This window comes from Cygnus atratus, chromosome 2, assembly GCF_013377495.2.
Source record: "Cygnus atratus isolate AKBS03 ecotype Queensland, Australia chromosome 2, CAtr_DNAZoo_HiC_assembly, whole genome shotgun sequence".
Classification (NCBI taxonomy): domain Eukaryota; kingdom Metazoa; phylum Chordata; class Aves; order Anseriformes; family Anatidae; genus Cygnus; species Cygnus atratus.
Window position 1 is genome coordinate 106,586,226 of NC_066363.1, and position 27,266 is coordinate 106,613,491.

A 27,266-nucleotide genomic window follows, 5' to 3' on the forward strand; every position below is an offset into this window, starting at 1 on the left:
AACTGGGATGCAGTAATCTTATTTTCTGACATTTTGTTGTTTTGCTTAAGATGTATTTGTGAGCTTCCAAAACAGGTTCTATTCGCAATTTAAATTTGACTTCATAAAAAAAACACAACAAAAACAAACAAACAGCAGTCATGTTCCTATTTTATCTTTCACATCATTTCTGGAGGTGAAAGAAAAACAGACACAGTACAAAGCAGAAAACCAAGAAGAACAGTGTACATACCTGTGCCCTCTTGTTATTGCACGCCTGACGTGGTGTGCAATATGAGGCCTCATCGAAATAACCTGCAACATGCAAAGTCTTGATCCCAAGCAAACCAATGACAACTTCAGTATGGGAACAGAATTCTCTCCAAACACTCATTTTGAGTAAGGCTAGAAAGATTTTTTGTTTGAAAATCTGAAATGTGTCTCTTTACCTGAGCATCCAGAGGCACATTATACACCTCGGCATCCAGCAGAACAGTGCAGGCACTGAATGGTAGTGTTTGGTTAGCTAGAGTTCTTGCTGCTCGATAATGAACGCGTAGAACTTCTTGCTCATTAGAAACAATAAGCTTTTCCTGATTGAAAAAAAATGGAAATAAATTATTATTAAATGTATTACCATATAAGTATTTCAGTTTGATTCATAAAAACGTCTATGCATTTAAACATTTCTCTTTAAGGCTTACACTTCTGAGAGATGTGAGAAATGGACTGACAGGGAAAGGGGTAACTTTTTAATCCAATCAACTCCAAAATTCCAGTTTACTGATGCAAAGAATGTTCCCTGCATCTCAGAACTGAAAACATTCCCTCCTCCCCCACTGCTGGGTGAATGCTATGCCCAGATTTTCCACTCAGTGCTGATGAAGCAAGTTGTAGTTGATGAAGGTGAAGGATGAAAGGCTGAGGCACAGGACTGGGATATAGGTCTGCAAATCTCGACTGTATGAAGAATTTTACACATACTTGTCAAGTCAGGTACAAAGGCCAAGCAATATCCTTTGCAGATTTTTTATTTTATTTTGTTGTTGTTGTTGTTTTTAATTAATAAAACAACATGCAGAACTCCATAAATTCATAGCTAGACAAAGTTTCTTTTCTTAGTTCAGGAAAGAATATGTGTCTCGGCCTATCTTGACTTACAGCTGTATAGAAATTGAATTCTATTTGAAGAACAGTCTGTTTGAGCAAAATAAAATATTTTGTATTTAAGACAAAGGAATTTACACATTTATTTATTTACTGCTCTGCAACATAACGGCTCTAATTTCTTGTCAAAAGAAAATACTGTGGATTAAAAAAAAAAGCCCAGAAAACAGCACCTTTCCTTCATTTGGTCACAACTATTTCTTTTCAGAAGTCAAGTCAGAACTTGAACCATATTTACACTCTTTGCGTTTATTATTTTTTACCTAGCTTTACACTGTAATACCAAATTCAAGTAGAACCTCCTCCCTTGACTGGTTTGGTAATCCACATTAAAATTATCATAATCAAAAAACACCACATTGTGTTTTAATGAGCCAGCTGCTTGTGTAAACTGTGTGGAAACCCTTAACACACAGTCTGCATGAAAAAGGGGCCCTGCCTGTGTCCACAAGCAGTGTGGTCCACAATACTGACCAGACATCTAAACCTAGGATGAAGAATATTCTTAAACTAGGGATATTGTCTCAATTTGTGTGTTCAAATTCAGAGAAGCCTATACATGGTGTTCTAAAATAATTTTAGACAGTTTTTGGAAGCAGAATATTGCAAACAGTGTTTTAGTCAGAACTTCGAGGAGAATTGCTCCACCTCCAGAGGACTGGAGCACCTCTTCTACAAAGACAGGCTGAAGGAGTTGCGGTTGGGGTTGTTCAGCCTGGAGAAGAGAAGGCTTCAGGCAGACCTTATAGAGGCCTTCCAGTACCTAAAGGGGGCCTACAGGAAAGCTGGGGAGGCTCTGTCAGGGAGTGGAGTGATAGGACAAGGGGGAAAGGCTTTAAGTTAAAAGAGGGCAGGTTTAGATTAGGTATTTGGAAGAAATTCTTCACCCAGAGGGAGGTGAGGCCCTGGCACAGGCTGCCCAGAGAAGCTGTGGATACCTCATCCCTGGAGGTGTTCAAGGCCAGGCTGGATGGGGCTTTAGGCAACCTGGTCTGGTGGGAGGTGTCCCTGCCCATGGCAGGGGGGTTGGAACTGGGTGGTCTTTAAGGTCCCTTCCAACCCAAACCATCCTATGACTCTATGATTCTAACTAATACAGAATTTACTGTTGCTTAAATTCTTTTAACTGAGTGACTTTGGTCCTAAAGTCTACGACGATTATTAGCCTTCACAACTAGAGGCTACTCTACTTCTTCCCCCTCCCTGCTGCCCCTAGGGAAAAATCTGAGACACATCTTAGAGCAGTAAAGAGGAAAAAGCTGCTGTCTTACTGACTTGAGTATTCTGGTAACAGTTGTCCAAACTGTCACATAATACTGAATTAGTTTTATTTATTTATGTATTTACAAGTTGCTCCGATTCACAGATTTGGTTAGAAGGCAGTTTAGTTCTAAAACATTGTTAAATTGACCAAAACACTGTCTCCACTGAAAAGAAAAACCCTGAGGTTGGAAAATAAAAAAAACTACTTTATTCTTACCCTTTCAATGCTGTGCTGTAAGCGTAGTTTCATCCTTACAACCTCCTGTTGTTTAAACAGTTCCTTAAGAGGGTCCGATAGTGAGGGAGGTGGTGTAATCTATGGAAAAAGATTCATAAATAGTACAGTGAATATATATTTAATATATGTTTAACATTGCCTGTATGACTTGAGCATTTACTAAAAAAACACAAGGTTGTTTTTTTTTTTTTTTTAAAGGGGAAAATATGAGTTTTGTACATGCCATTAATTATATGACATCAATCCATTTGCAATAAAAGGTTTTAAGGTTTCTTTACCATGAAGTTAATGAACCTGCCTGAAATGGCATTTCAAACCACTGAATGCTTTTAATCTATCATTGTAAGCATGTAACCTTTCTTCAAAAGACCTGTACATTAGAAGGTATGCAACATACAACTTTAGTTCAATTTTAAAGACTTTTTAAAGTACCATTGTTCATTTTGAAAAAAAAGTTAAAAATGTAAGAAGAATAAAGATTGCCTTAAAAAAAAGAAATACTGGGCATATCTATAACAGAATCATTTGCACTTTACATGGCACAAAAGATAACCAACTGTATTCCTAACCTTAATATCAGGCAGAACACAAGCAAGCACAAGAAGTACACCAGATCCCTAGGCAGTGGCTTGAAAAATGTTTTCTCCCTTCAGTAATTCAAGTAAGATTGTTTTGTTTTTGTTTTCAAAAGTTTAATCCTAAAAAAATCGACTTGTGTGAGTGAGCTATCTATGCTGTTACTGACTGGCTATATTCAAAACATTTCACATTTTTTGAGTCTGTTATAGCAAACAGCAGGTATAACAGGTAACCAGAAACCACAGCTGGAATACATACCTACAGGTATTATACTCAGCTTTGTACCTATAGTAACACATAGACACAGACATAAGTATTTTTGTTCTACAATGCAGATCCCTCAACTGTTAAAAAATAAGAAATACATCATGAAAACATGGATGTTACTAGTTACATTACATGTTGTATTATGAGTGTCAATCTTGCATCTATACTCTCCAGTAACAAAGTGATTTATTATTTGGAAGATTATTTCAGGACTATTTTTCCCCCCAACTGGAAGTTAACCAAGGTTTTTGGAATTAAAGAACACATTGGTTAACTAATTGTGGTGTACTCTTCAGGTCATTACGTAGTATAAAATTACATGCAACTCCATGTTTCAAACTTCTGAACAACACACACTTCACTTCTCTCTTAATGAAAACTCTTTAGCTCTCAAAACACTAAGATTATGGCACATGCCATTTTATTATGCAAGTCATCGGGTGTTTAAAAAAAACACAAGAACAAAACAAAACATATGCAGACACAAAAAACACACCTATGGCAATCATCTGTCTCAGTTACTGTGGATTTCAATATGATTGAGATCAGCGTGAGGTATTTTGCAGTCTACCTTTGCCTGGAAACTTCATATTCATGGCACAGTATAACATTGCTGCCTTATTTTTTTCAGTAAAATAACACAAGATGCTCATAATTATACCATATCTAGCTAATAGTACTAAAAATGAAAAGATCTCTCAGAAAGCTCTCTTTTTAACAGAAAAGCACATAGCACAAGCAAGATAAACAATCCGTCTATGAAAGTTGATTTTATGCAGCTAATTTATCCAGAAACAAAAATTTCAGAATTGGCAAGCATCCATATCAGCTGAACAATTTAAAATTGTATTACCAAATGTTTTTCTTTTAAATTCACATACCATGTAATTTTGCAACATGGTAGAAGATAACTGGAAAGGACGGTATTATTTAGACAGTGAATTTGTATGGACTTTATTTAAACATATAAGAAAACTCTGCCCCTGTGAAGCTGCTATTGCACAAGTCTTTATAAAAGTGTTTTTTTCAGATCCCAGAATTGTTTTATTAGATTACTGATTGGCAACATATGTATTTTCTAACCAATATTTAAAAAGAAAATGGAAGTTTCATGCCACCTAGTAGCCAGCAGGTTTTCAGTAGCCGGTCTCACTAAAAGCCATGGCACAATAAAGTCATTTCAAGCAGCAGGTGGCACCCTAAAACTGTAAATCAAAAGGCACTGAAGGCACTGAAGTTTAGCTCTTTGCTGACAGATTTCTTTCGCAACTCCGGATGTTGATTAACCATGCCTTGATTCTGTTTCAAAATCGAAGTTTTATCTCCTTGTAGGAATAAATGTACATTCTAGAGATCCAACCATGCTAGAAGAACCATGCCACCAGGTTGAGGGCTTCTAAACTGCAATAATTGTGGCCTTCCAACGAAGGTCGAACCCCAAACACTCACAGCAACTCTCTGCAAATACTACTAGCAGTATGAAAAGCGACAAGAGATGTTTACGATCCCAGAGATTACTACAGCCTCTGGATAAATTTATAAACACTTGACTCCAGTAAGCTTTACTTTGTCTTCCAAAACATAACGCTTAGTACAGGACTGAATTTGTTTCCTGTAATCCCTCCAAATAATTTCTCCCCCTCTCTTCTTGGAAAGACTGGAAGAAAGCCTCAGATCCCCACATTCTGCAATCTGAATTCCAGTAGTCTGACACCACCTACTGGAAATCCCAGATTGTGAACTGACACTGGATTTGGACAAAGGAAATGAACTTTCTGGCCTCAAAAGAAACTGAAGTAAAAGGTTTCAAGGGAACCTGAGGACAGCCAGAGGAGTCTCACTGATCCTCTGCTCAGAGACACCGCTAGTAAGAAGACAACAAGAAGCGTGGAGGGAAAAGATGACCACATATGTTGGCACTGCAAAAACACAGCATGAAACAGGATGCCACAAGGAAAAAGTGACCACAGTTTCTTGTATAACCCAAGTAAATTATCGGACTAGTTTCTTAAGGGGCCCAGGCTCCATACAGAACACAGGTGGAGAGATGACCCCTGCCTTCTCACACGTTCTCTAATCCTAGGCTGAGCAACTGCCAAGAGAATCTGGACAGCATCCAGCCCTTCACCTCTTTGCTCCACAGCACTAGCAGGCAGCCACCTGAATGGTTTTGTTTGGTAGCAGCTAGGGATCAAGACATACCTGCAACACCTTCAACACATGAAAGTAAATTACAAAAGTTTCTTGCATGCTTTGCATCCTTCGTAACGACTGCCGCAGGAATACCAACTCTTCACTCTATAAACCTTCAGCTCTCATTTGTGGCTGCTACAAGAAAGAGCAGCACTTCGGCTAGCAGATTAACACAAACACAAAATTTCCAAGATTATTTGCATACATCCCTCTCCATCTCTCTCTCTCCTTGCCAACTGGCCTGCTCTTTTGCTGTTACATTTCATTTATTTAGGAAGCAAGCTTCTGGTAACATCACTAAAATTAGCTTTTACCACTTAAGTTTCTACAGCAATGCCAGGGAGACTGGACAGAATCCCTTTTATTAGAAACATATCTGCTAGATAGCCAGGGAAAGCTGGAAATGAATAACCTTGGCACCTCTTCTTGGGAGGCAGTACAGATAAAGGTGACTGAACCTCACCAAACACACTGACATAGGGCAACATAACTGAGTACGATTTAAATTTAGTCTTAGAAGATTCAGATTTGTTTCCTTCTGTTTAGAACTAACCCGATATCACCTATCTTATACTTCATATTTGCACTGGTGAGAGGGAAGCCACAATTCACATGTGACTATCGTTACAGCCTTAGGTGATATGGGTCATAAATTACGGTATATAAACAAGGTAGTGGAAATCAAACTTGAACACACCATCTCCTGGTTCCCACCTACAGGATGTTTGAAGTTCATCAGATAAACAACAGTGTATCATTAAAATTCCAATGCAGAGAACAGTACGTTACACAAACTATTCAGAGTCTCAGGGCTAAATATATTGTCTTCATGTAGACATTCATACAGGGATACCTAAAATACAGTAATACTTAAAGAAAAAATTTCCTTCCTGTAGTCTGTGTATGAGTGAGGCAAAAACCAGGTTAACAAAGAATCACCTAAGGAAAAATATAAGAAAAATCCCAACAGAAGGGTCATTTTACTGTTGCACATTACACTATGCATATAATGCATAATAACACGTGCGGATGACTCAAAACTGTGAGGAGTGGCTGATACACCAGTGGGTTGTGCTGCCATCCAGAGGGACCTGGACAGGATGGAGAAATGGGCAGGCAGGAACCTCATGAGGAACAACAAGGGGAAGAGCCAAGTCCTGCACCTGGAGAGGCACAACCCCAGGCGCCAGCACGTGCTGGGGCACCCAGCTGGGAAGCAGCCTGACCAAAAAGGACCTGGGAGTCCTGGTAGACACCAAGTTGAGTGTGAGCTAGTACACCACCCTTGCTGCTAAGAAGGCTAGAGGTGTCCTGGGCTGCATTAGGAAAAGTACTGCCAGCAGTACTGGTGAGGCCACACCGGAGGTGCGGGGTCCAGTTCTGGGGCCAAATGGAAAGACATTTTAATCAAAAATGTCTATTTATACAAGTGACAGCAATTAAACAAAAGAAGCATTTAGATGATGAAACAAAATTAAAATGCTTAAAATATCTTCAGCATTTTTTCCTTATGTTCTGAACAGCAGGAAGTAAAAAGCTTCACCTGTTCTTAATGCTTGAAGGGAAGAAACAACCCAGAAATCTAAATCAGATAAAAGTCAGTAACTGCAATCCTTCAAGTATACAAATCACATTTTTTGTCAACCTGTTAAAAAGAAAAAGCCTTTTAAAAGTAATTAGAAGCCATGAGAATGGGGAGCATGTGTTCATCTCTGATATTTACTGGACATAACTTACCCAAGAAATTGTGCTACACAGCCACTTAAATTTATCCTCATGAACTACAGAATCCCTATTACACACATCAAGAGACAGGAAGGAAGAACGAGGTTGTTCTTAAATACCAAGTCATCACCCTCCCTTTCTTCTAGTGCCATTTATGACAGGGAAATGAGCTCTGTTGCCCAGGTAAAAGATGGGTCATGGAAAAATGTAAGCTACATTTCTTCACTTTACAATTATCCCAAATTAACCACTGAAGTTTGATGCCAGAACACTAAGTTGTAGCTTGCAAACAGCAGCTGCTAGTCAAGTACACGCTATAAAAAAATAAATCTTTGCCTCTGGTGATAAAGATACACTCCTGAAGCTGCAACAGCTACTTAGAGAGTTTCCTAGGCCAAGGAAGGTCTGGTACGTTGTAGCAAAGCTCACAATACATTCTCGTTCGCTTACAGACCAAGTAAAATGGTCATCTTACCCACACCTTTCATCAGATTATACTGAGCTTCCTAATTTCAAAGAACTGTGGTCACCATCAGATGAGACAGAACTCAACATTAGAGTACGTACATACTCTCTCAGGAAGATGGAGGGCACAGCGGACAAAATGAGAGGAGAAAGCTTACATGGGAATTATGACTACCTCTGGAATGAAGCAAGAGCATACTTTAAAATTTACTTTTATGTATTAGATTTGTGTTCATTGCTTAGTCAGAAATAATCAACTCAATTGGAAAAAGCTATACGGCATCTCAAGTAGGAGCAAGTTATCTTCACTGAATCAACATAGTAACTAGGCCATTCAGAAATACAGAGACTGAAGGCTGGATGTTTCGACTGTGCATATGAGATCTCATATACACAAACGGTTCAGGCATTTTTGCCATTAGAGGGTAACGATATTCTCCTCATTCCTCCTGAACTCAGAATTCCCCTTAACTTGACACACCGTAAGTAATGGACGTACAATCAAATACTACTGAATTCGGACATTATCAAGCTACTGTATGTCAGCCAAACTATTCTGGGAAATCGAATACACGGTCTCAGCCTGTTTCAGCTATTAAGTGTGTCAACTTAAACCATTCAAATGGGTTTAAGATAGTATGCTTTACCTCAGAACTAGACAAGTGTAAGTGTGGGCACCCAGTCAGTTAAAGAGCATCAGATAATAGATGGAAAACTAGAAAACCTCCTTCTTTTCCCAGGAGTAACAATACTCAGAGGCGGCTAGCAAAACACCCTCAATACACAATGTGTTGGGTCCTTCCTCTTCCCCCCACCTACAACACCACACGCAGTATCAGGTCGGCTGAAGAGCAAAGAAAGGAAGTTCGAGTTGAACTCTACCAGGATCATGCTGACTTCAAAGTAGAGCCCAGCAGTTCCATGTTATTGTCAGGTACCTTGAAGGGCATCTCCACAGCAAACAGGGATATTAACTGCACTTGAAGCAATTCTGTGCTGCCTTGCACACAGGAGTCCCAAATTACAGGCCTCTTTCACAGCTGTGATAAGGAATATGCCCATGCCAGAACCATGGAGAGCTTAGAACTAAACAAGTGGCCCTGAACTATGGATGGTCTTCACTGGGAAGGAAAAGAACTTCACATTAAGCAAAATTCAGAACACTTTAAGTTGATGGATAACAAAAGCTGGGGCACGGCATATTACGTTTGCTGCTTTCACAAGTATTCAGGAGAAACGGCAATAGCTAGCAGGCACTCTCCTACTTAAAACTTTGGTAATGGGCTTAATATCTTGAAGCACTGCACTTCCACCCCCTCTCCAAATAAAAAAAAAAAAAAAACTTTGAATAATTAGTTTTAACCAGATTATTTCCAGCAGAAATTTGGAGAAGCTCTAAACAACCGACTTTACAACTCACTTTTAAAATGGTAGCTTCTACAGTAGTAAACATTTTGAAATATATTTGTTTGCTTCTTACAGATTTCATACATGATGGTTTGTATTGTAACGACTTTGACACTACTGTTTGTATTTCCACCAAGTGGGGCTTTTAAATATGACATCACTAGTTGATGTTAATTTGACATATTTCAACTTATTTTCAGCACAAGTATTCAGAAGCAAGTTAGGAAAAACATGCAAGTTACAAAAATAAAACCAAAACATGCCTTTCCTTGTACTGCATAATTAAAGACCATGTTACTTACAGTCGGAATGCATATCTTGCTCAAGGGATTGCCATCCAGTAGATATGATCCATTGAAGGTCACGTATTCATCATAATATTGAGGTGCCTGAGGAATAACACTGCACAGTAATTTACGCTTCTCTTCTATCTTTTTTCTTATGTGCAAGTACTCAAAATACGGATTTGCTCTCTCAGAACTGTATGGCTGAATCTCTTCAAGTTTCAAAGCATCAACAATAGCTGCCAACGACTGCTGGGTTTTCTCTTTAGCTTGCAGTAAAGAAGGGTTCACTTGCACAGGCTGAGGCACACGAGACACCTTTCTTTTACGTGGATGATGTACCTGAGCATCATCATCTTCAGTTAATCTAATCCTTCCTTTCAGAGATGCTGATGATTCAGTCTCTTTTTCTAATGTCTGCATGCAGCCGACAGGATTCTGCTTGCCCTGGTTTGCTAGCAAATTTGCTCTATTTCTCGTAATTCTTTGAGGTACTTCTTGCTGTTCCACCTTCTGATCCTCAGCAATTTCTTCTTCTAGTTTAACTATTTGGCTGTATTTATGCACCTCTTCCTGTATAATCTGTTGTGAACTATTTTCCAAGTTGGATAAAGAGTACTGTGGTGGATCATCTGTCAACACATCATCTCTGTCTTCAGTGCAGGGTTTTTTATTAGCTGATTCATTCACAATTCCTGACATTCCTGAACTTAGTTCACAGAGATCAGTGTCAGTTTTATTGTTAACAACATTTACTGAAACCAAATTTTCTTGCTGTCCTTTTTCATTTCTAACGTCTGCAACATCTGCTGTGTTACCATCTGCTTCAATCTGAGCATTCTTGCAAACAACTTTATTGAATGCATACAAATTTACATTTAATTGTGAACTGCCATCACATTCAGGAATATCTTTTTCTAACAATACCACAGGTAAATCATTCACCCTTTCACAGCTCTGTGAAGTAGCCTTCACAGGGCTCTCAGAATATACAGCAATAGGTGCATCAGGCTTCTTACTGTTTGAAGGGAAGAAACTGTTTTCCATCTCTCTGGTACTACTAGCATCTGTACTCAAAGCGGAAGATGCAGCTTGAACTAGAGTTTGTTGTTGTACAAATAATGAATCTTGACTGCTATTGCCTGGTAAAGAAATGTGTTTAGACATATCTGGGAGTGGCTGAATAGGTAAAGAACAAGGCGACTGTGAAGGAAAAAACGATGCAGATTCTTGAGAACTGGAATTTCCCTTGATTTCAGCATGCTGAGGCAAAAATTCAGATACTTTTTGTTCTTTTAAAGTCCTGCTTTCAGAACTGTGCATTGCTATAACATTATTAGTATCTTGCTCTGATACACAGTAACCTGAGCTGTTATACTCATTGTTTAATGAATTAAGTCTGTCAAAAGGCACATCCCACGGTTTGGTTTGCTGAGTCACACCACTTTGATTACATGGCTCTAAATGTGTATTGCGTTCTTCTGAAGGGCTCATCTGAACAACATTTTTAATGGTACTCGTACCCATTGTTACCTGCTTGTTGCTAACAGTTCCAGCTGGAGATGACTGCAAACCAGGCATACTGCTTTGAAAGTCTCTTTCGGGCGTGCTACATGGTAGTTCTGGTTTAGGAGAAGTGCTAGTGTATGTCTGAAGTGACAGTTGAGCGTTCTGGCTATTTTCTTCTGACATTCGAGGCTGTTTGCTGTGTTCAGAAACAGCAGCAGGCATGCTGCATCTTCGAACCTCTACGACAGGTCTACACTCATTTAAAACCAGTTTGACATCTTCAACAGACGCCGACCTAATGTAGGCTGGCGGGAGCCTGTTTGCGAAAGGCGGCTTAATCCGATCTGGCAGCTCTGTAATACCATCGGTCTCTCTTTCAAGAAGGGCTGGTGATTTGGCACTTGCCAAAAATGGCGATTGTGAAAAAGACATTTGGGATTCAGAACCTTCTAGCATGACATCTGAATCATATTCAATTACAGGCCTCGGAGTAGTTACTGTGGTATGGCAAGAATCCTCAGAGCTCACAACTGAAACCATGGACACCGATCTGGAGCTCAGGCCTATCTTTTCACTTTCTGATTTGGGGGATTTATTTAAATTATCTAAAACCAACAAAGGCTTTATGACATTTACATTTCTCGTATCTACTGATTGTGACCTACTACTTGTAGCTTCTTTCTGCTGTTTTTCCTTCATGCAAACATCTGGCAACTCTGAGCTTTTCGAACGAATCAGTTCTTTGTTTTTCACTTCAGCTAATGACTGTTTTGGTTTTTCTTTTATCTTGTTGAGTTCTAAACAAGTGCGGTTTCTTAAACGTTCCTTCTCTTTCTGTTTTATTTTTTCTTTATGTTTTCTATGCCACTGCTCTATTTCCAGATCTTTAAGGCTAAGCATTCTTTCAAAACTAGTTTGCATTAAATCATCATTGACTAATCTTTTCTCCTTAGGCCGAGCATCCTTTGGTGCAGGAGATGGTTTAGGCTTAAGTTTCTCATGTTCAAGTTTTAGTTTATGTAAACTAGTTTGATGCAGTTTATCTTTATGTTTGTCTCTCTCTTTGTATCTGTCTATGTCTTTGTCTTTTTTATCCTTCTCTCTACCGTCTGGAGTTTTCAACAAATCATCTTTTGGTTTTTCTTTCAAAGATGACAGTTTGTCATGCATTGTTTTGTTACCTTCTGTAATACTACATCTTCTTTCTTCTTGCATGTGTTTTGAGTTTGCTACTGCTGAGCTCTCTTTGTCTTTGGATTTGTCTTTTTTTTCAGATTCCTTTTCTTTGTCTTTAGTTCTGTTTTTTTCTGACTTAGTATATTCAGATTCTTTTTCAGACTGTTTCACTTTTCTTTCAATGCAGTGTTTTTCTTTGCTGTCAGCCAAATGTTTTTCTTTATCAACTTTTTCTTTGTCGTGCTTCTTATCAGCCTTTTCTTTATTTTTTTCTTTGTCATCAATTTTTTTAAGAGTAGCTGTGCTTTTAATTTTATCGTTTTCCTTATGGCATCTTTCTGCATGCTGTAAATTGGGCTTTTCCTTTCCTTTCTCTACATTTTCATTTACTTCTGCTTTCTCTGTCTTGTATTCATGTTTTACTTTTTTCTCTTTTTCTGCATTTTTTCTTTCCATCTTTTCAGCATCTTTTTCTTTGGCTGAGGTTCGCTTCTCAGTCCTTTCTTTATTTTCCTTTAAATTCTTTTCTTGCTTTTCAGTATCTGTTTCTTTTTCTATTAAATGCATGCTGATCATCTCATCTTTAACACTTAGGCAGAACAATTCCATTTCTTTATCTGCAAGCATAATTTCCTTTTCTTCTTTTGTATCTTTTATTTTTTCATCCTTAAGAAACCTCTCATTTTCCTTTTTGCTCTTCTCTTTCTCTCTTTCTTCTCTCGCATTTCTCTCCTTGTGGAACTGTCTCTCCTTAACTAACTTGTCTTCTTTTGCCACAGCTTTTTCCAACTTCGATTTTCTGTCTGAAGAAAGAGATTCGTGTTCTATATTTAACAACATATCATCAGTTTCATCACTTTTGAAAAAATTCTCTTTCCAAAATTCTCTGTCAAACTCAATACTTCTTTGGACTTCTTTATCTTTGTGTTTATGTTTTTCCTTTTCTCCATCCTGCTCCTTCTTGTGCTTGTCCTTTTCTCTTTCTTTGTGCTTTAATTTATGCTTTTTAAATGCTTTACCTTCCTTGTCAATCTTTCTCAGGGTATACTCTGAGTTCTCAAATGTTGGGCTATTATCTTCATCTTTAATTTTAGGACTAGATTTTTCACCAAATTCTAACTGAAAATCTTTCTGATGATGCTTGCTTTTTTCTTTATGCTTGCAAGACTTGCCACTAGAACTTTCTACTAGATAATCAGAATCAGTGTTGTGATCATACCGAACTAATTCGGATTGCAATGTTATTTCAGAGCCTCCTGGTGATAAGCAAGTTTTGGTGTTTTCTTGCTTTAATGCTGTTGCTTGCTTTTCACTTAATCCACAGGGATGCTTAGGAGATTTGCCAGCAGTAATATGAAATAGGTGTAAAGAAGAATCTTCTTTTGGGCTGAAAGACTTCTTAAAAGTTTCTTCCTCTCTAGTTTTATCTAAAGAATCTAAGACAGAAGCAGCTATGTTTGTTACTCTAGCATTTTCTTTTTCTTGCTTTAGTTCTTGATTCTCTTTATTTTTACTCTGATTTTTTACTTTCCTTTTAACTTTGCCTTTTTGTTTGTGTTCATTTGTAACAATATATTCCTTCTTCACTCTTACATCAGAATTTGATGTCTCTGAAATAGAGCAAGGAGAGACTATCTTCTTGTCCTGAAGTATTTCTTCATCTGAACTTTCAGAACTTGAATACAAAACTCTAGATGGTTTCTGTTTCTTGTTTTTAAGTGATTTTGAAAGGACAACTTTTTCTTGTTTCACAAATAAGCTGTTCTTTTCAACTTCAGCTTCATCCTCTTTCCTTACGTCTTTTCTAAGAATATGTCTGTCATCAATCATCTTTTTCATTTCGTCTTCATCATCATCTTTAAACTCATACTCATCATGAGCAGATGGAAGTGGTGCCTTACTAGGGACCATTTGTTTGCTTTCGTTGGCTACAGAGTCTTTCTCTACTTCTGAATCAATGTTCCCCTCTACACTGGAAGGATTTACAGATGGAGCTTCTTCAGATTCTAGATTGAGAAAAACAGAAATTAGTTGAATGTTAATTGGACATTTTTCTACTTTAGTTCAGGACAAAAATGGAAATTTTATAGAAAAATATGTAAAAAGAATATCATTAGGAACATGGTCTATTCAAAAAAGTGACCAGCATTGCTGCTGTTCTTATCACATAATAATTGATCCTCACAGAAAACAAACCAAAACATACAAATATTTTATATCACATAGTTCCTACCAATATCCTCAAATATCTTTAAACATGCTCTTAAATCCATTAACTTTTTTGTATGAAGCAAGATTCTCAGTGTTTTTTTTCTATAAGATTATGAATTTTTCCAAGTAAATATGAAAAAAAGATTAAAGACAGAGTGATAGACATACAGAATTTTTAGCAATGGAAGTCATGTCAGGCTCATGAGTTTCTGTACATTTCATAAAAGCATTACTCTTACTTTAACCTTCATTTGTATCCCTAAGAGGTCTACCATATGAACAAAAGGGTAGTGAAACAAGACATCAGTCACAGTGCTAAATAACTGAAAGAAGAAAACACACTCAAAATACATAATACACCTTCTTACTAGAATTAGTTTTTTTAAGCAAAATCGAGAGAAACCCATTAGCTCCTCACACTTCACAGGTGTCACCCAGGTACATAAAGACATTGATTACCATTCATATCCCAATCTAATTCAAGCAACTCTTTAAATTTAGCAAACCTCATCTATTATGTGCAGTGCCTGCAAAACCTTTTTCTCAAGGGCATCCTTCAGTGATGATTCATTCCTAGAGGAATTCATCAACTCATGCTCTCTAACTACTAAACCACATTCTCCTCCACATGAACTATTTAAGTCAAAGTACCTTGTTTCAACAGTAGATGAGTTTAATTCTTAAAAGACAAAGAGCTGCTGGTGTAAAGAAATTCCCTTATGAATCTTTAAACACATGATGTAGACAGCCTAAAGTAGGCTATGCTATAATTCTCTGCAACTGGTCTCTGCTATATGAGTGCTCAGTGTGAAGCAAGTATGATGTCCTGGGCGTCCTGACTTGCAAGTCAGGAGCATAAACCTTTCAACTCTTCCTCAAGTTAAAATTGTACACAATGTACACAGCGTTATCACCAACTGATCATGTGAAAATTTAGTACTCAAGAATCTTTTAGAAATATTTCTGGACGTATTGCTCCTTCCAAATAAGGTCCCAAGCCAAGCCTCTCCAGCTGAATCTATCCATTTGTTTTTTTTTAAAAGGAAGAGGATTCAGTGATATTCAGTACTATGGATGAGAGAATTTACATACCAAATAAGAATCAACAGAAGAGTTTGAAATAATAGCAAAAGGAAAACAATGAAGCAGTTTCAACGCATTAGAAATTTTAAAGAAGAAAAAAATACATTCTGCTGCAAAATTCCCCCTCATTTCCAGTAGCATTCTCTGTGGACCAAATGCCAGTAAGCAATGGTTAAGAAATACATCTTGCCAGGAAGCTTCTCAGCTGCTTTGTATTCTACACAGTACCAATAAAATAGACCCTTGAAGTCCCTAGTATTTTCTGTATTATCTTCAGCATCCAGAATATATTACTAGTTCATGCTATCAATTTTTTACTCCCCCCTCCCCATCTCTAGTATGTACATGCCATCCTCCTCCTGTCTTTAGCTCTAATCACTCTTTGCAGATTGTCCGTGCCTTCCCTTTACCCTTCTCCTATAAAACAGTTGCTGCTTCTCTCTTCCTTCTCCTTAAAACTCTTAGATTACAATTCTTCCACTGAGGATATGAAATGACTTCAGGGGATGTTTTTCCCCAAGGGGACCTCTCAGGAACCTCTTTGTATTGTAGTAAATATGATATTTTCTCTATATTTTTTCTCTGAAAAAAACAGCATTCTGAGGTAGGGTTGATTTGGAGGGTGGAAAGGGATTAATGAAGAGAGATGGGAGATAAGAAAAAAATTTTTGGAGAAATCAATTCAATAGAAAAATTTGAAAATCAGTTCTATAACTTAAAGTAGAAAACAACCTTAAAAATTGCACTTGCTTCTTAGAGCAATTCTTCCTAGCTAACACTATGCAAAATATTAAAAACAACTAACTTCAGATGAATTGATGCACTTTAAGTATGCAGTGAAATGTCTACTTTTACCTGAGCAACTGTCCTCATCATCAGAAATAGGCACTTCTCTTTTCAATAGCATTTCCAACTCTTCAGTTTCAGCGACATCAACAGGTCTCTCCCCGTGCTTATTGGCTTGAAATGGATTTCCACCATGTCGAAGCAACAACTTCACAATCTACAGCATTAAATAAAAAGAACTTTTAGGTTTTCCACAACATTAATTTACCAGCATAAAAATCTTCCATTGGACAAAAAAGGCAGATAGTGTGGCACATAATTCCAAACTCCTATCTATGAAGTTGATACCACAAAGCAAGACTTCAACAATTAAAATGTAAAATGTAAGCATGCAATATGCTTGTTAAAAGAGCTTATGGGGGAGACTAAAGAAAGTTGTCCGTGATCACACAGATACAGTATCATCATAAAGAAAAGCAATATTAACATTTTTCTCTCTGTTCTGGCATCATGTACAATTAACCTGGTTCCTCACCTACCAAGCTCTCTAATCCTGTGCACTCAGTTCACCTCCTTGCTCCAAGTTTTATAGCATTTAACTATAACATTTAACTATTTAACGAACAGGGAAGGTTTCTCAAGTAGCAGTATTATTGGTTTGCATAGCATTTCAGAAAAGCCCTGTTAGAGATCTAAGTATCGTTGGAGGAACAAACTACTCCCCATATCCAACTGTTACCATACTGTGAAATCACCAATGTCTGTCATCATGGGCAGAAGTGTTAAAATGCAATGATAACAAGGCCACTATATTTTCATGACAGTATCCAGTATCAGTTACTTTTTTTTTTGTCCTACATGCTAAGAATGAGGAAATCCAGCAGACAGTGACATGTTTACAAGAAACTTCAAACTCTTCTGATACATGTTACTGAGATGGTCACAGATATGTATACCAAGACCAGATAAGCAAGACATCCTGTTCTCCAAACCTCTACTACAATTCTATGGGCACACCACCTCAAGACCACTTCCATTTTGATACCCATAAGAAACCATTACTAAACACTTAGCAGAAATTTCACAGATAATTGTATATATGAACAACACAATTATGCATATCATAACATCACAATATACAATATCAATTATTATACTGTACAATACAGATTATATATTCTATAATAAACAAAATATAAATATTATACAAGAGAGAGTTTGGAGACATTTTCTTACCGAGAATTCTATAGAGCGAAGTCTTAAAATTCATTAAAACGTGTATTTATTAAAAAGAAATGTGAAATTTTAAATATTTAAGAAGCAGATGCTAGTACAAGACATCTTGCAATAGCATTAGAGTGAAAAGCAAGATGAAATAAAGCAAAACAAAAAAATTTAAGATGTCCCCAAAACAGCAGAAGCAGAATTATAAAACCCTTTGAGACCAATCTGGACAGTTAGGATTTGTTGTAATGACTGAGTATTACAAACAACTTAGATACTTCCCCTGCTCTCACAGCACACTCACATTTCTATGCCCACTACTAGCAGAATCATGAAGTGGAGTATCATCATCCAAGCCCTGCGTGTTCACGTCAGCTCCTGCTGCTATCAGGACTTTAGCAACATCATAGTAACCAACATTGCAAGCTTCATGCAGTGGTGTCCAACCTATAAGAAAGAGCGGTCAATGTAAGTTTGAAAGGTCAAAGGCGGTGTTTTTTTTTTTTGGTTTGGTTTTCTCCTGTGCTATCACCTTGAAACATTTCAATATACATTCAAACACTGGTTCAGAAGAAGGTAATGCCATCCGTTTAAGGAATACATGCTTTACCAGCCCTGGCCTTCACGGCAATAAGTTACAAATTTCACCATGATTACACTGAACAGAGAAATTAATAATCAAATAAACAAAAAACCTGGCATAAAATCCCCAGACTAAATATGTTAGAAATTCTTTTACTAGTATGCATTTGATTGCATTATTAGGTATATATGAATAACACCATTATATATAGAAACAGATTACCAATCATACTAGTGGGAAATGTGGAAATTGCCACAACCAGTGTACATTTAGAGTCATTGAACATGTACCAAGTATCACTAATAACATTCAGCAACTATTAGTCAAGATAGCAAGCTGTTAACAAATACTGGCAGGGAACTTCCTCCAGATATTTCTTAGAATATTAGTCCTTCTTAGCAATTTGGATTTCACATTGATAATCTTAAATTCATTGCTCATTTTTTTGCAGCAGAGCCTCAAGTGAAGATGATGACAAACCCAAACCCACACATACTACATTTCACACTTCAATCTCCTCTTCCTAACTTGATGCATCCCATTTCGTAGCTACCCTGAACTTCCAGGCTATTTTTGATGACTTTCCAAAGACCAGCTCCGGAAAGAGATTCAACTTCTGTCTTAAATAACCAGTGCAAGTCTGGAAGAGTTTACTCACTAGTACTCCACATTTCATAAGCAATGGTCTTGTACCTCTATTCAGAGACCCATGATTTATCCAATACTTCACCAAGGAAATTCCTCATCTTCATCTCTTACTGAACTTCAGACCTTCCACTTGTTTAAAAAATAAAAATAAAAATGACAGCAGCAGCAGCAAAAAACAAAACAAAACAAAAAAAACCAACAACTTCTAACTTACTCTGTAGCAAAACACTTCCTATTCTTTGTAAATTAATTTTTTTTCTCCCATCATCACGTGGGTCATTCACTTCCAGCACTGCCTTGCTACCACCTTCTTCTTTCCATTTTCTTGTCATCTGCCCCTTTCCCAGTCACCCACAGTGAAAACACTATTCTGCTCCCAGCCCTTTGATCCCTGCCTTCTTCCCCCTAACAATGACATACTTAATTTTCTCCGTAATTCATTCTTCCCTGTGTTTTACTGCTTTGCCTTTCTATCCTATCAAAACGTCCAGCCTGCCAACACTAGTCCTGGCTTGCTCTCAACATCTGTTTCCTTTACTCCTGTTCTCACACAGCAGTATTGTTCTGGCAGATACCCCACGAGCAGGGTTACTTCCTCCATTACTAATTCATTTTCTCCTCCTTTAGTTCTGCCAGCTTCTTAGCTAAAAAACTCTAATTCTCTAAACTTCATTGCATCCTAAATTCATACTTTTTGTCCAATCATGACTCACTTCTCAAATCCTCCCCCTCTTCTTGACTTCTTACTTTGCACAGCATTTTGAAGCTCAGCCACCTCTGCTTCTCACTTTGGATTACCAATGGAAACTATCTCATTTGATCCCAAACACCTCGTCCAGAGTTCTGAATGAGGCCTTTAATGACTTGCTCCCAATTGATTCCTGGAACCAGCTCTCAACCGTTCTCCTCATATTTCCATCTACCTTTAAAACCAGTTAAGTATCTGTACTGGGTCTGCCTGGGAAGAAGTTAAAAAGTTAACTTCTTTCATAACAGCCCACATGGTGCTCTGCTTTCCATTTGTGGGTAAACTGTGTTGATAACACACCAGCATTTTGGCTACTGATGAGCAGTGCTTGAAGTGTCAAGGTCTTCTCCCTCTCTCCCCGCTTCACCCCCAAGTAAGCAGGCTGGGAGTGGGCAAAACCAAAACCAACTACCAAAATCAGTATTAATCTAGCAAGCCTGTATGACAAGCATAAGCTACATCTGTCTGCTTTAGGCATACTAGGTATCCCAGTAAGACAATATACATTACAGTGCTACCCCACATAGCCTACAATCCCATCATCAGTTACGGTATAATTGTGAAAAGTTCAGCAAGCATGTGCAGGCCCTGACCACAGCTGAAATCTCCAGTTGTTAACATGCCATACAAATGGAATCAAGCGCACTCTCAGCAGGTTTGCAGAAGAGACCAAGCTGACTGGTACAGTCGATACAGCAGAAGGAAGGGATGCCATCCAAAGGGACCTGGACAAGCTTGAGAAGTAGGCCCATGCAAACCTAGCGAGGTTCAACAAGTCCAAGAGCAAGGTGCTGCACCTGGGCCGGGGCAATCCCAGAGATGAGCACAGACTGGGAGAAGAACTCACTGACAGCAGCCCTGCAGAGAAGGACTTGGGGATTCTGGTGGACAAAAAGCTCAATACGAGCCAGCAGTGTGTGCTTGCAGCCCAGAAGGCCAACTGCGTCCTGGGCTGCATCACCAGAGGAGTGGCCAGCAGGGTGAGAGAGGGGATTGTGCCCCTCTGCTCTGCCCTTGTGAGGCCCCACCTGGAGGGAGTCCTGCATCCAGGTCTGGGGCCCCCAGCACAAGAAGGATGTGGGGCTGTTAGAGCGGGTCCAGACGAGGACCACGAGGATGATTAGAGGGCTGGAGCACCTCTCCTATGAAGAAAGGCTGAGAGAGCTGGGGGTGTTCAGCCTGGAGAAGGCTCTGGGATGACCTCACTGCAGCCTTTCAATACTTTAAATGGGCTTATAAAAAAGATGGAGAGCAACTTTTTGCTCTGGCAGAAATGACGTGACAAGGGGGAATGGCTTTAAACCAAAGAGGGAAGATTTAGATTAGAGGTTAGGAGGAAGTTCTTCACTCAGAAGGTGGTGAGGCACTGGGACAGGCTGCCCAGAGAAGCTGTGGATGCCCCATCCCTGGAGGTGCTCAAGGCCAGGCTGGATGGGGCTTTGGGCAACCTGGTCTGGTGGGAGGTGTCTCTGCCCGTGGCAGGGGGGTTGGAACTGGGTGGTGTTTAAGGCCCCTTCCAACCCAAATCATTCTGTGATATGATTCTATGAAATAAGATATCATGTACCAGTGTCTAAACCCAACCATCGCTAACAAGAAAAAAACATTTGAAAACCTCCAATTAATTTTAAGTTATATTTTTTCATTTACATATAGCATGAAGTGAACTTAAACCTGTTAACAACTTCAGTATTAATTTTGAATTCATACAGTTAAGCAAGCATGTATCAACTTACCTGCAAAATCTTTTACATTCACATTTGCACCTAAACTGATTAGTTCTTTAACTTGTTTAACGTCCCCTCTAATTGCTGCCATATGTAAAGGAGTTTCCCCCCGTTCATTTCTTTTGTTAACTTTGTCTTTTTGTCTTGAAGAGGAACTTGGAGTTTTCTTCTGTGCTGGTGTTGTTTGTAAGGAATGATTTAAGTTGGAATCTACAAAATAAATTTTTAAATGGTCATTACAAGTTACGTAACAGTATTTTTACTTCATTATAACGCTTGTATTCAAAGATGATAATTATCAGTGAATAATTAAATAAAGGATGTGTTTGACACTTCACATGTATCAACACAACACCTATTTGCAATATAAAAATGGTGTTTTACAAAGTCTTACTATTTTTAAAATAGTTTTCAAGAACGGACAAATTCTATCCGAACTACAAAGTTGACATACTCTGGCATAAATTGTTCTTACACAAGACAAAGCATCGCCATGCAGATTAGTCTCTACCCTGCTTCTCCCTTCCTCTGGTATATTTCACCTACATTTTTAGTGCAACGACAGTTTAAGGCATTACTAGCTGTGTGTTGTACCCTGCACTTCCTTAGCTGTGCCAACACAACTATTTTGGGGTGTGGGGAGGTGGGTAGTGAACTAAAGTTTCCTCAGAAAATTTTCAACAACAAAAAAAACAACTTTAATAACACATGACAGGGACCTACGGACTATCAGTCTGGTTATTTTCACCTTCATGATTCCTTAGGTTTAATTTCTCAAAGAACACACGCCCACGAGACAGAGACTCCAGTGTTTTTATATGTGAGGTAGACTTTCCCAGCATGAGAGAATAAAAAATATCCCCTTTTTCTCCTAAATTATTTGAGAGTCTGATGAGGTTTTTAAAAGATACTTCATCTTGCCATGAAATTGTCTTGCCTTTCTCTACATAGATTTAGCTTTAAACACAGCAGGACACCACTAACCAACACCAAATTCTTAAAGAAATGCAGACATTCACTTTTAAAAATGCAGATTTTATAAAAACACATTTTTACAAACAAAACCACATTTGTAAAAACAAGATTTTTTAAGAATACAGCTGGAACAAGGATAGTTTGAAGTTCTGAGTTAAAAACAAGGTATCTCCCATTAAAGCGAGTCCCTCCCCCTTTAAATCCTAATAAGTTGATTCATTTTCCTACTAAATGAAAATCTCACTCCAAAAGAGAGACAACGAAACAGTACTTAAACTCCATTAAAAAAGTGGCATTTCAGTTTAAATAAGTGCATGGAACAGTGTCTGAGAGGTAAAAATAAATAAATAAATAAATAAATAAATAATTTTTACCAGAATTATTAATAATTCAAAAGTCTTTCAATAAAAATCCAGGAGTGTTGAAAAACAGCAGTTCAGAATATTCTGATGGGGACAGAATTAAATAGGCAGGAAGAAGAAAACTGTTAGCTATGTAAGATCACCTGGACTGTTGTCTCTGGCTGTCATCTGCATGAGAAGGGCCATCTGCTTGCGCTCTGACAGAGGATAACCGAAAAGAATGCTAACTGGTGCTGATTTCTTGTTTGCAGCATCCTTCTTCGCTTTCTTTTTCTCCGGACCTTCCTTCTCTGGAAAAATTAACATTATAAGACTCAACTTGCTATTCTACTATAACCTTTTTCTAGAAATAAAACCATCTTTTCAAGGTACGTGAACTGGTGATTGATGACAGAAGATAAACAGAAATTGCATCTCTAATTTGCTGCATTTGCATTAATTTTGGTTACCTTTTTGAATTATATTAGGCTAAAAGCTACCAAGTTGAAGTACTCAGAGCTGTAAGAAGGAGCACTAAAAATTCTGGAAGATAGAAAACTTGTTTCACATTGCAGTAAGACTCACAATTTCAAACCTTGAAGAAACAAGTCGGATCCTTAAAAAATGCTTTAAGATCAGCTATTTCCTTTCAGCCTCTAATACAAATTTGAGACTCTTCTCTCAAGACCTCATGTTAAAAATTAGGAAAAGACTTGTTAATACTGATGTTTGTTAGATAATGGAATACAAGATCTCTTCTCTCATTCTGTTACTTCACCTTAAAAGCAATTTCTTCTTCAAAATTCATACCCTTCCAAAACATAGACCTATTTCATACATTTTACATATGTAACTTATTTTATCAATATTTACTGAAGATATTTGATACTCCACGTCCAAATTTTGAGCCAGGAGCTAAAATTATATATCTGAATAAACAGATAATTTCTAAAGCTATCTCAGTACCTAAAAATTCTCACAGATCTCAAGATCAGTTAAATGCGCTCTGAAATCAGATAACTTTTTAACATATTAAAAAATTTCAAAACAAATATTTTATTTGTGTAACTTGGAAACTTTGTTTGATCTATATCTTCCATCCTTTTCAAACATTCTTCCTTCATTTTTTCTGTACCAATATTTCCTAAACCAAACACAAGCATTTACCTTGAAATATAACAGAAAATAACTGATTTGTGATGTAGTGACTAAATTGCTTTTGACTGGAACATTCTTTAATGATCTCAGTATCAGACAAGTATAAACTTCCAATGCATCATATTTCTTTTGCTACAACTGTTTTCCATACACCTCTCTACCTTGTAACTGTATCTTCTGGAGATGTAATAGTTTGCATTTATGTACAGTGAAGACCATTTACTTCCTGTAATTATCTCACCTTTCCAGAAAATTGGTCTTTTTTTTTTTGTCTGAGAAAGTTCTCATCAAATTTAGCATTTTCTATTCCATAAGGAGCTTAATATTACATGTTAGATATGTAACGTCTACCTTTTTCTTCAGCCCCTAAGGTTACTGCTTGAAAGTAAACATGCTCGGTTATTTGGAATTAAAATGTTTGAAAGCAGTCAAAAAAAATAATAAAATAAAATCTAATTGATAATATCAGAAAGGAACAGCCTGTAGAGTATTCTAAAATAGACTCGACTTAACAGAAAGAATTACTCAAAATTCTGAGCAAATACTATGTATCCCTTGGTTCCCTTCCCTAGAAGCCCAGGGTCACTATGAGCTTCTCCTGTTCATTCTGCAGCACTCTCTCCTTTTGGTAGATTCCCTGCCTTCCACGTTCCTGACATACCTTGAAACAGTCAGACATTACTCTGCACCCTACAGTCATGGGGAACCACAATTCACCCTCCAGACTGGACCACTGAGCACAGAGATAAGGGAAGGATTCAAGACGGAAGAAGGACGTCTATTGGCTGCTCTCTCCTCTGTGACTGGATGATGTGCTAAGCCATAAACTCTGTTTTATGTTGTTGCTTGAGATCTAAAAATTACAATCAAGAATATGTAATAAGAGAAAGGGGAAAAAATGTTGGACTGATGAACTGGGTTTGACTCTATGAAAATGCTAAAACTTGGTCAGGGATTGGTAGTTAGTAAAATAAGCTTGGTTGCCACACTGATGACTTTAGTTCTTTGTGTAGCACCTTCTTGCATCTTACCCTTACTGTAATCAATTATCATCTGATAAGGCACTGTTCATCCAGTTTTAGTTAATCTTAGTATTTGGGGACATATTAAAAAAACATGGAAAGTGCAGTTAAGGTACAGTTGGAGGGGATGAGATGGATTTTATTTCATCACTGTCCCTGTGATTATATTGATCTTCCGGTTTCCTTTCCTACATCTCAACCTCAAAGCACCTGTTAGATAAAAGCTTCATTAAAAGTCTGCTATCTGCAAAAGATGAAAATCTCAAAAGACTCCACTGAGGCAAACTTTACTTCACTGCAAACTTTCTGCAGAGAAACAAAAATTAATAAAAATTACAAGTAAGAAGCTTAAGTCCCACTGAGGTTCCTAAGCATGTTCCATTCCACATTTCATTAACCCCCAAACTGACCTTTTTTCTCTTTTGATATTCTCTACTTGTTCCCAGCCCTCTCTCTGGGCCCCTCCTTGTTTCATTCATTTCCTCTTAACTCATCTTCTGCCTTCCTAGCCCTCTCTAAATCTCATCTTCTAGGTTTGATTACATGCAAAGGCTCCAGTAGTGCCATGTAAACAGTGCACGTTTTCAATTCCATACTGACCAAATAAGAAATATACACTTTTACAGACTAAACAATTATAAATAAGATTATTTTAAGAATGGAAAGGAGTAGACATATATATAGAACCTACAAATTTATCCATGTTTAAAAAGGAAACAAGGAGATCCCTTTTACATATGTAATTGTTAAGATTTTTCTGACCTGCATGCATCTCACACTTCTGAACATCTAAAAATACATACAATATCTAAATCACGCCTGTTTCCCTGTTTGTAGAAAGCCTGCATATAGGAAAACTTAAAGAAAACCTACAATGAAATTGTACTTTCAACTTTTCACTGCGATTATGCTGTTCTCTCTCCGAGGAGAGCATACTCTGTAACCTCCATCGACTAATTTAGTATTTCCAACAAAGCAACATATTTCAGTTTGTCTGGCATGATTTGCTGCTTCTTAACTTATGCTATTTACCACTTATGATTCTTTTTCAGAAAAAAAAAAACACAAACAAACAAAACAAACACACATTCATTTGCATTCTGAATCATTCATAACAATTTTATAACTATATTCAGCTTGGGAAAACAATACATCCAAATGATACTGTGGGTTTTGTTTGTTTGTTTGTTTACAATTAGGTATATTTTTCCAGGTATCTTTATGCTTTTATTTTTTTTTAAATCATTTTATTAGAAATACCTATTAAGCATACGAGTGAAATTTAATCATATATCATGTTTAGTGTTGTGAAACAACACCAAAGTCCTACCCAACATTCCAAAGCTTTTCACTGGTGCAATAGTGTTTACAAAGCATTTCTAGATCTTACCAATTGCTCTCACCAAGTTGATGTTAGACTACGTATGGATTTTCAGAAAATCTGAACAGTTCAATATATAAAATGAGTACGATCAACAATAAAGCAAAAAAAGGTGCCTTGGGACTACAGCAGGTGCACCTAATAATCCATTTACTGGAGTACATCCTGGAAGAAGCTAGTAATTTCTCCCCAACTCCAGTTCTCATGCATACGCTCTAGATTTAAAACTAGAGGATTAAAAAAAAACAAACAAAAAAAGACTACTTTTTTGATCCAAGAAAAACAACTCTACAACTGCTGATAAAGATGTTATACGAAGCCACAGAAAAATCTTATAAATGATTGGGAACTCCCATTGTGTTTATTGTGCAATAGATTATTTGTTTTCACTGCTCCAAGACTATCAACACACTATACTTGATTTAGCAGGAAAAAGACTAACTTAACAATCTAAAGCCTTGACTATTTAATTATTCTTTATCTCGTGTTAAACAAAAACTTTTCACAGCCATGTTCTTGATGTCCATACAGTTTGAACAGTAATAACTTCCTTAATATAGAGATAATACCAGTTTAAGAAATTAAGGTCATATAAAATTTTACTTATAAAATTGACTGTTGAAGTCATTTTTTTTAAAAGTGTGTTTTGGTTTTTTTTTTAGTTTTGAATATTTTCTGTTTTCAATGTCTATGAAGTGCAAGTATCTTCTTTCATATTCACTTTCTTGTCAGTTTTTGATATTCTTCAGCAGTGGGAATTTCTTACGTGTAATTAACTAAAATCCAAACTCTTCAAATGGATCCATGTTTGATTATCTTTATTAAATAGCCTTCATAATATGCAACTAAATCTATCTGGACAACATTCCTTGTAATATTTTCCTTTTGCAATGTAAGTTTTCCACATAACACTTAAGAAAAGGTTTTAAAATAGTCAAGTTATGTGAAACAGTGCTATAAGTGCATTTAAGCACTTTTTTTGTGGTATAAATTCATGAAATTCACTCGCACTTTTAAAACATACTGGCAGCAAAAACATCATCAGCAATTATTTTAGGAGAACGTACGCATTACAGATAATGTCCCAAGACAACTGAAAATGTACCTGTTGTTTTGGATTTGGGTAA

At 37.3% G+C, this 27,266-nt stretch overlaps 1 protein-coding gene across 6 annotated transcripts in view; it reads right to left on the reverse strand.

Moving 5' to 3' along the window:
* Positions 1-27,266, reverse strand: part of ANKRD12 (ankyrin repeat domain 12) — a 66,620-nt gene that overhangs the window by 4,133 nt on the left and 35,221 nt on the right. For all 6 annotated transcript variants that reach the window (XM_035564120.2, XM_035564119.2, XM_050708602.1 and 3 more), the window contains 7 exons: positions 22,743-22,889; positions 21,272-21,472; positions 17,861-18,003; positions 16,402-16,549; positions 9,586-14,258; positions 2,627-2,725; positions 429-572 (listed from right to left, as the gene is read on the reverse strand). In XM_035564120.2, the coding sequence (XP_035420013.1) occupies positions 429-572; positions 2,627-2,725; positions 9,586-14,258; positions 16,402-16,549; positions 17,861-18,003; positions 21,272-21,472; positions 22,743-22,889 (5,555 nt within the window). The remainder of the gene's footprint in view (positions 1-428; positions 573-2,626; positions 2,726-9,585; positions 14,259-16,401; positions 16,550-17,860; positions 18,004-21,271; positions 21,473-22,742; positions 22,890-27,266) is intronic.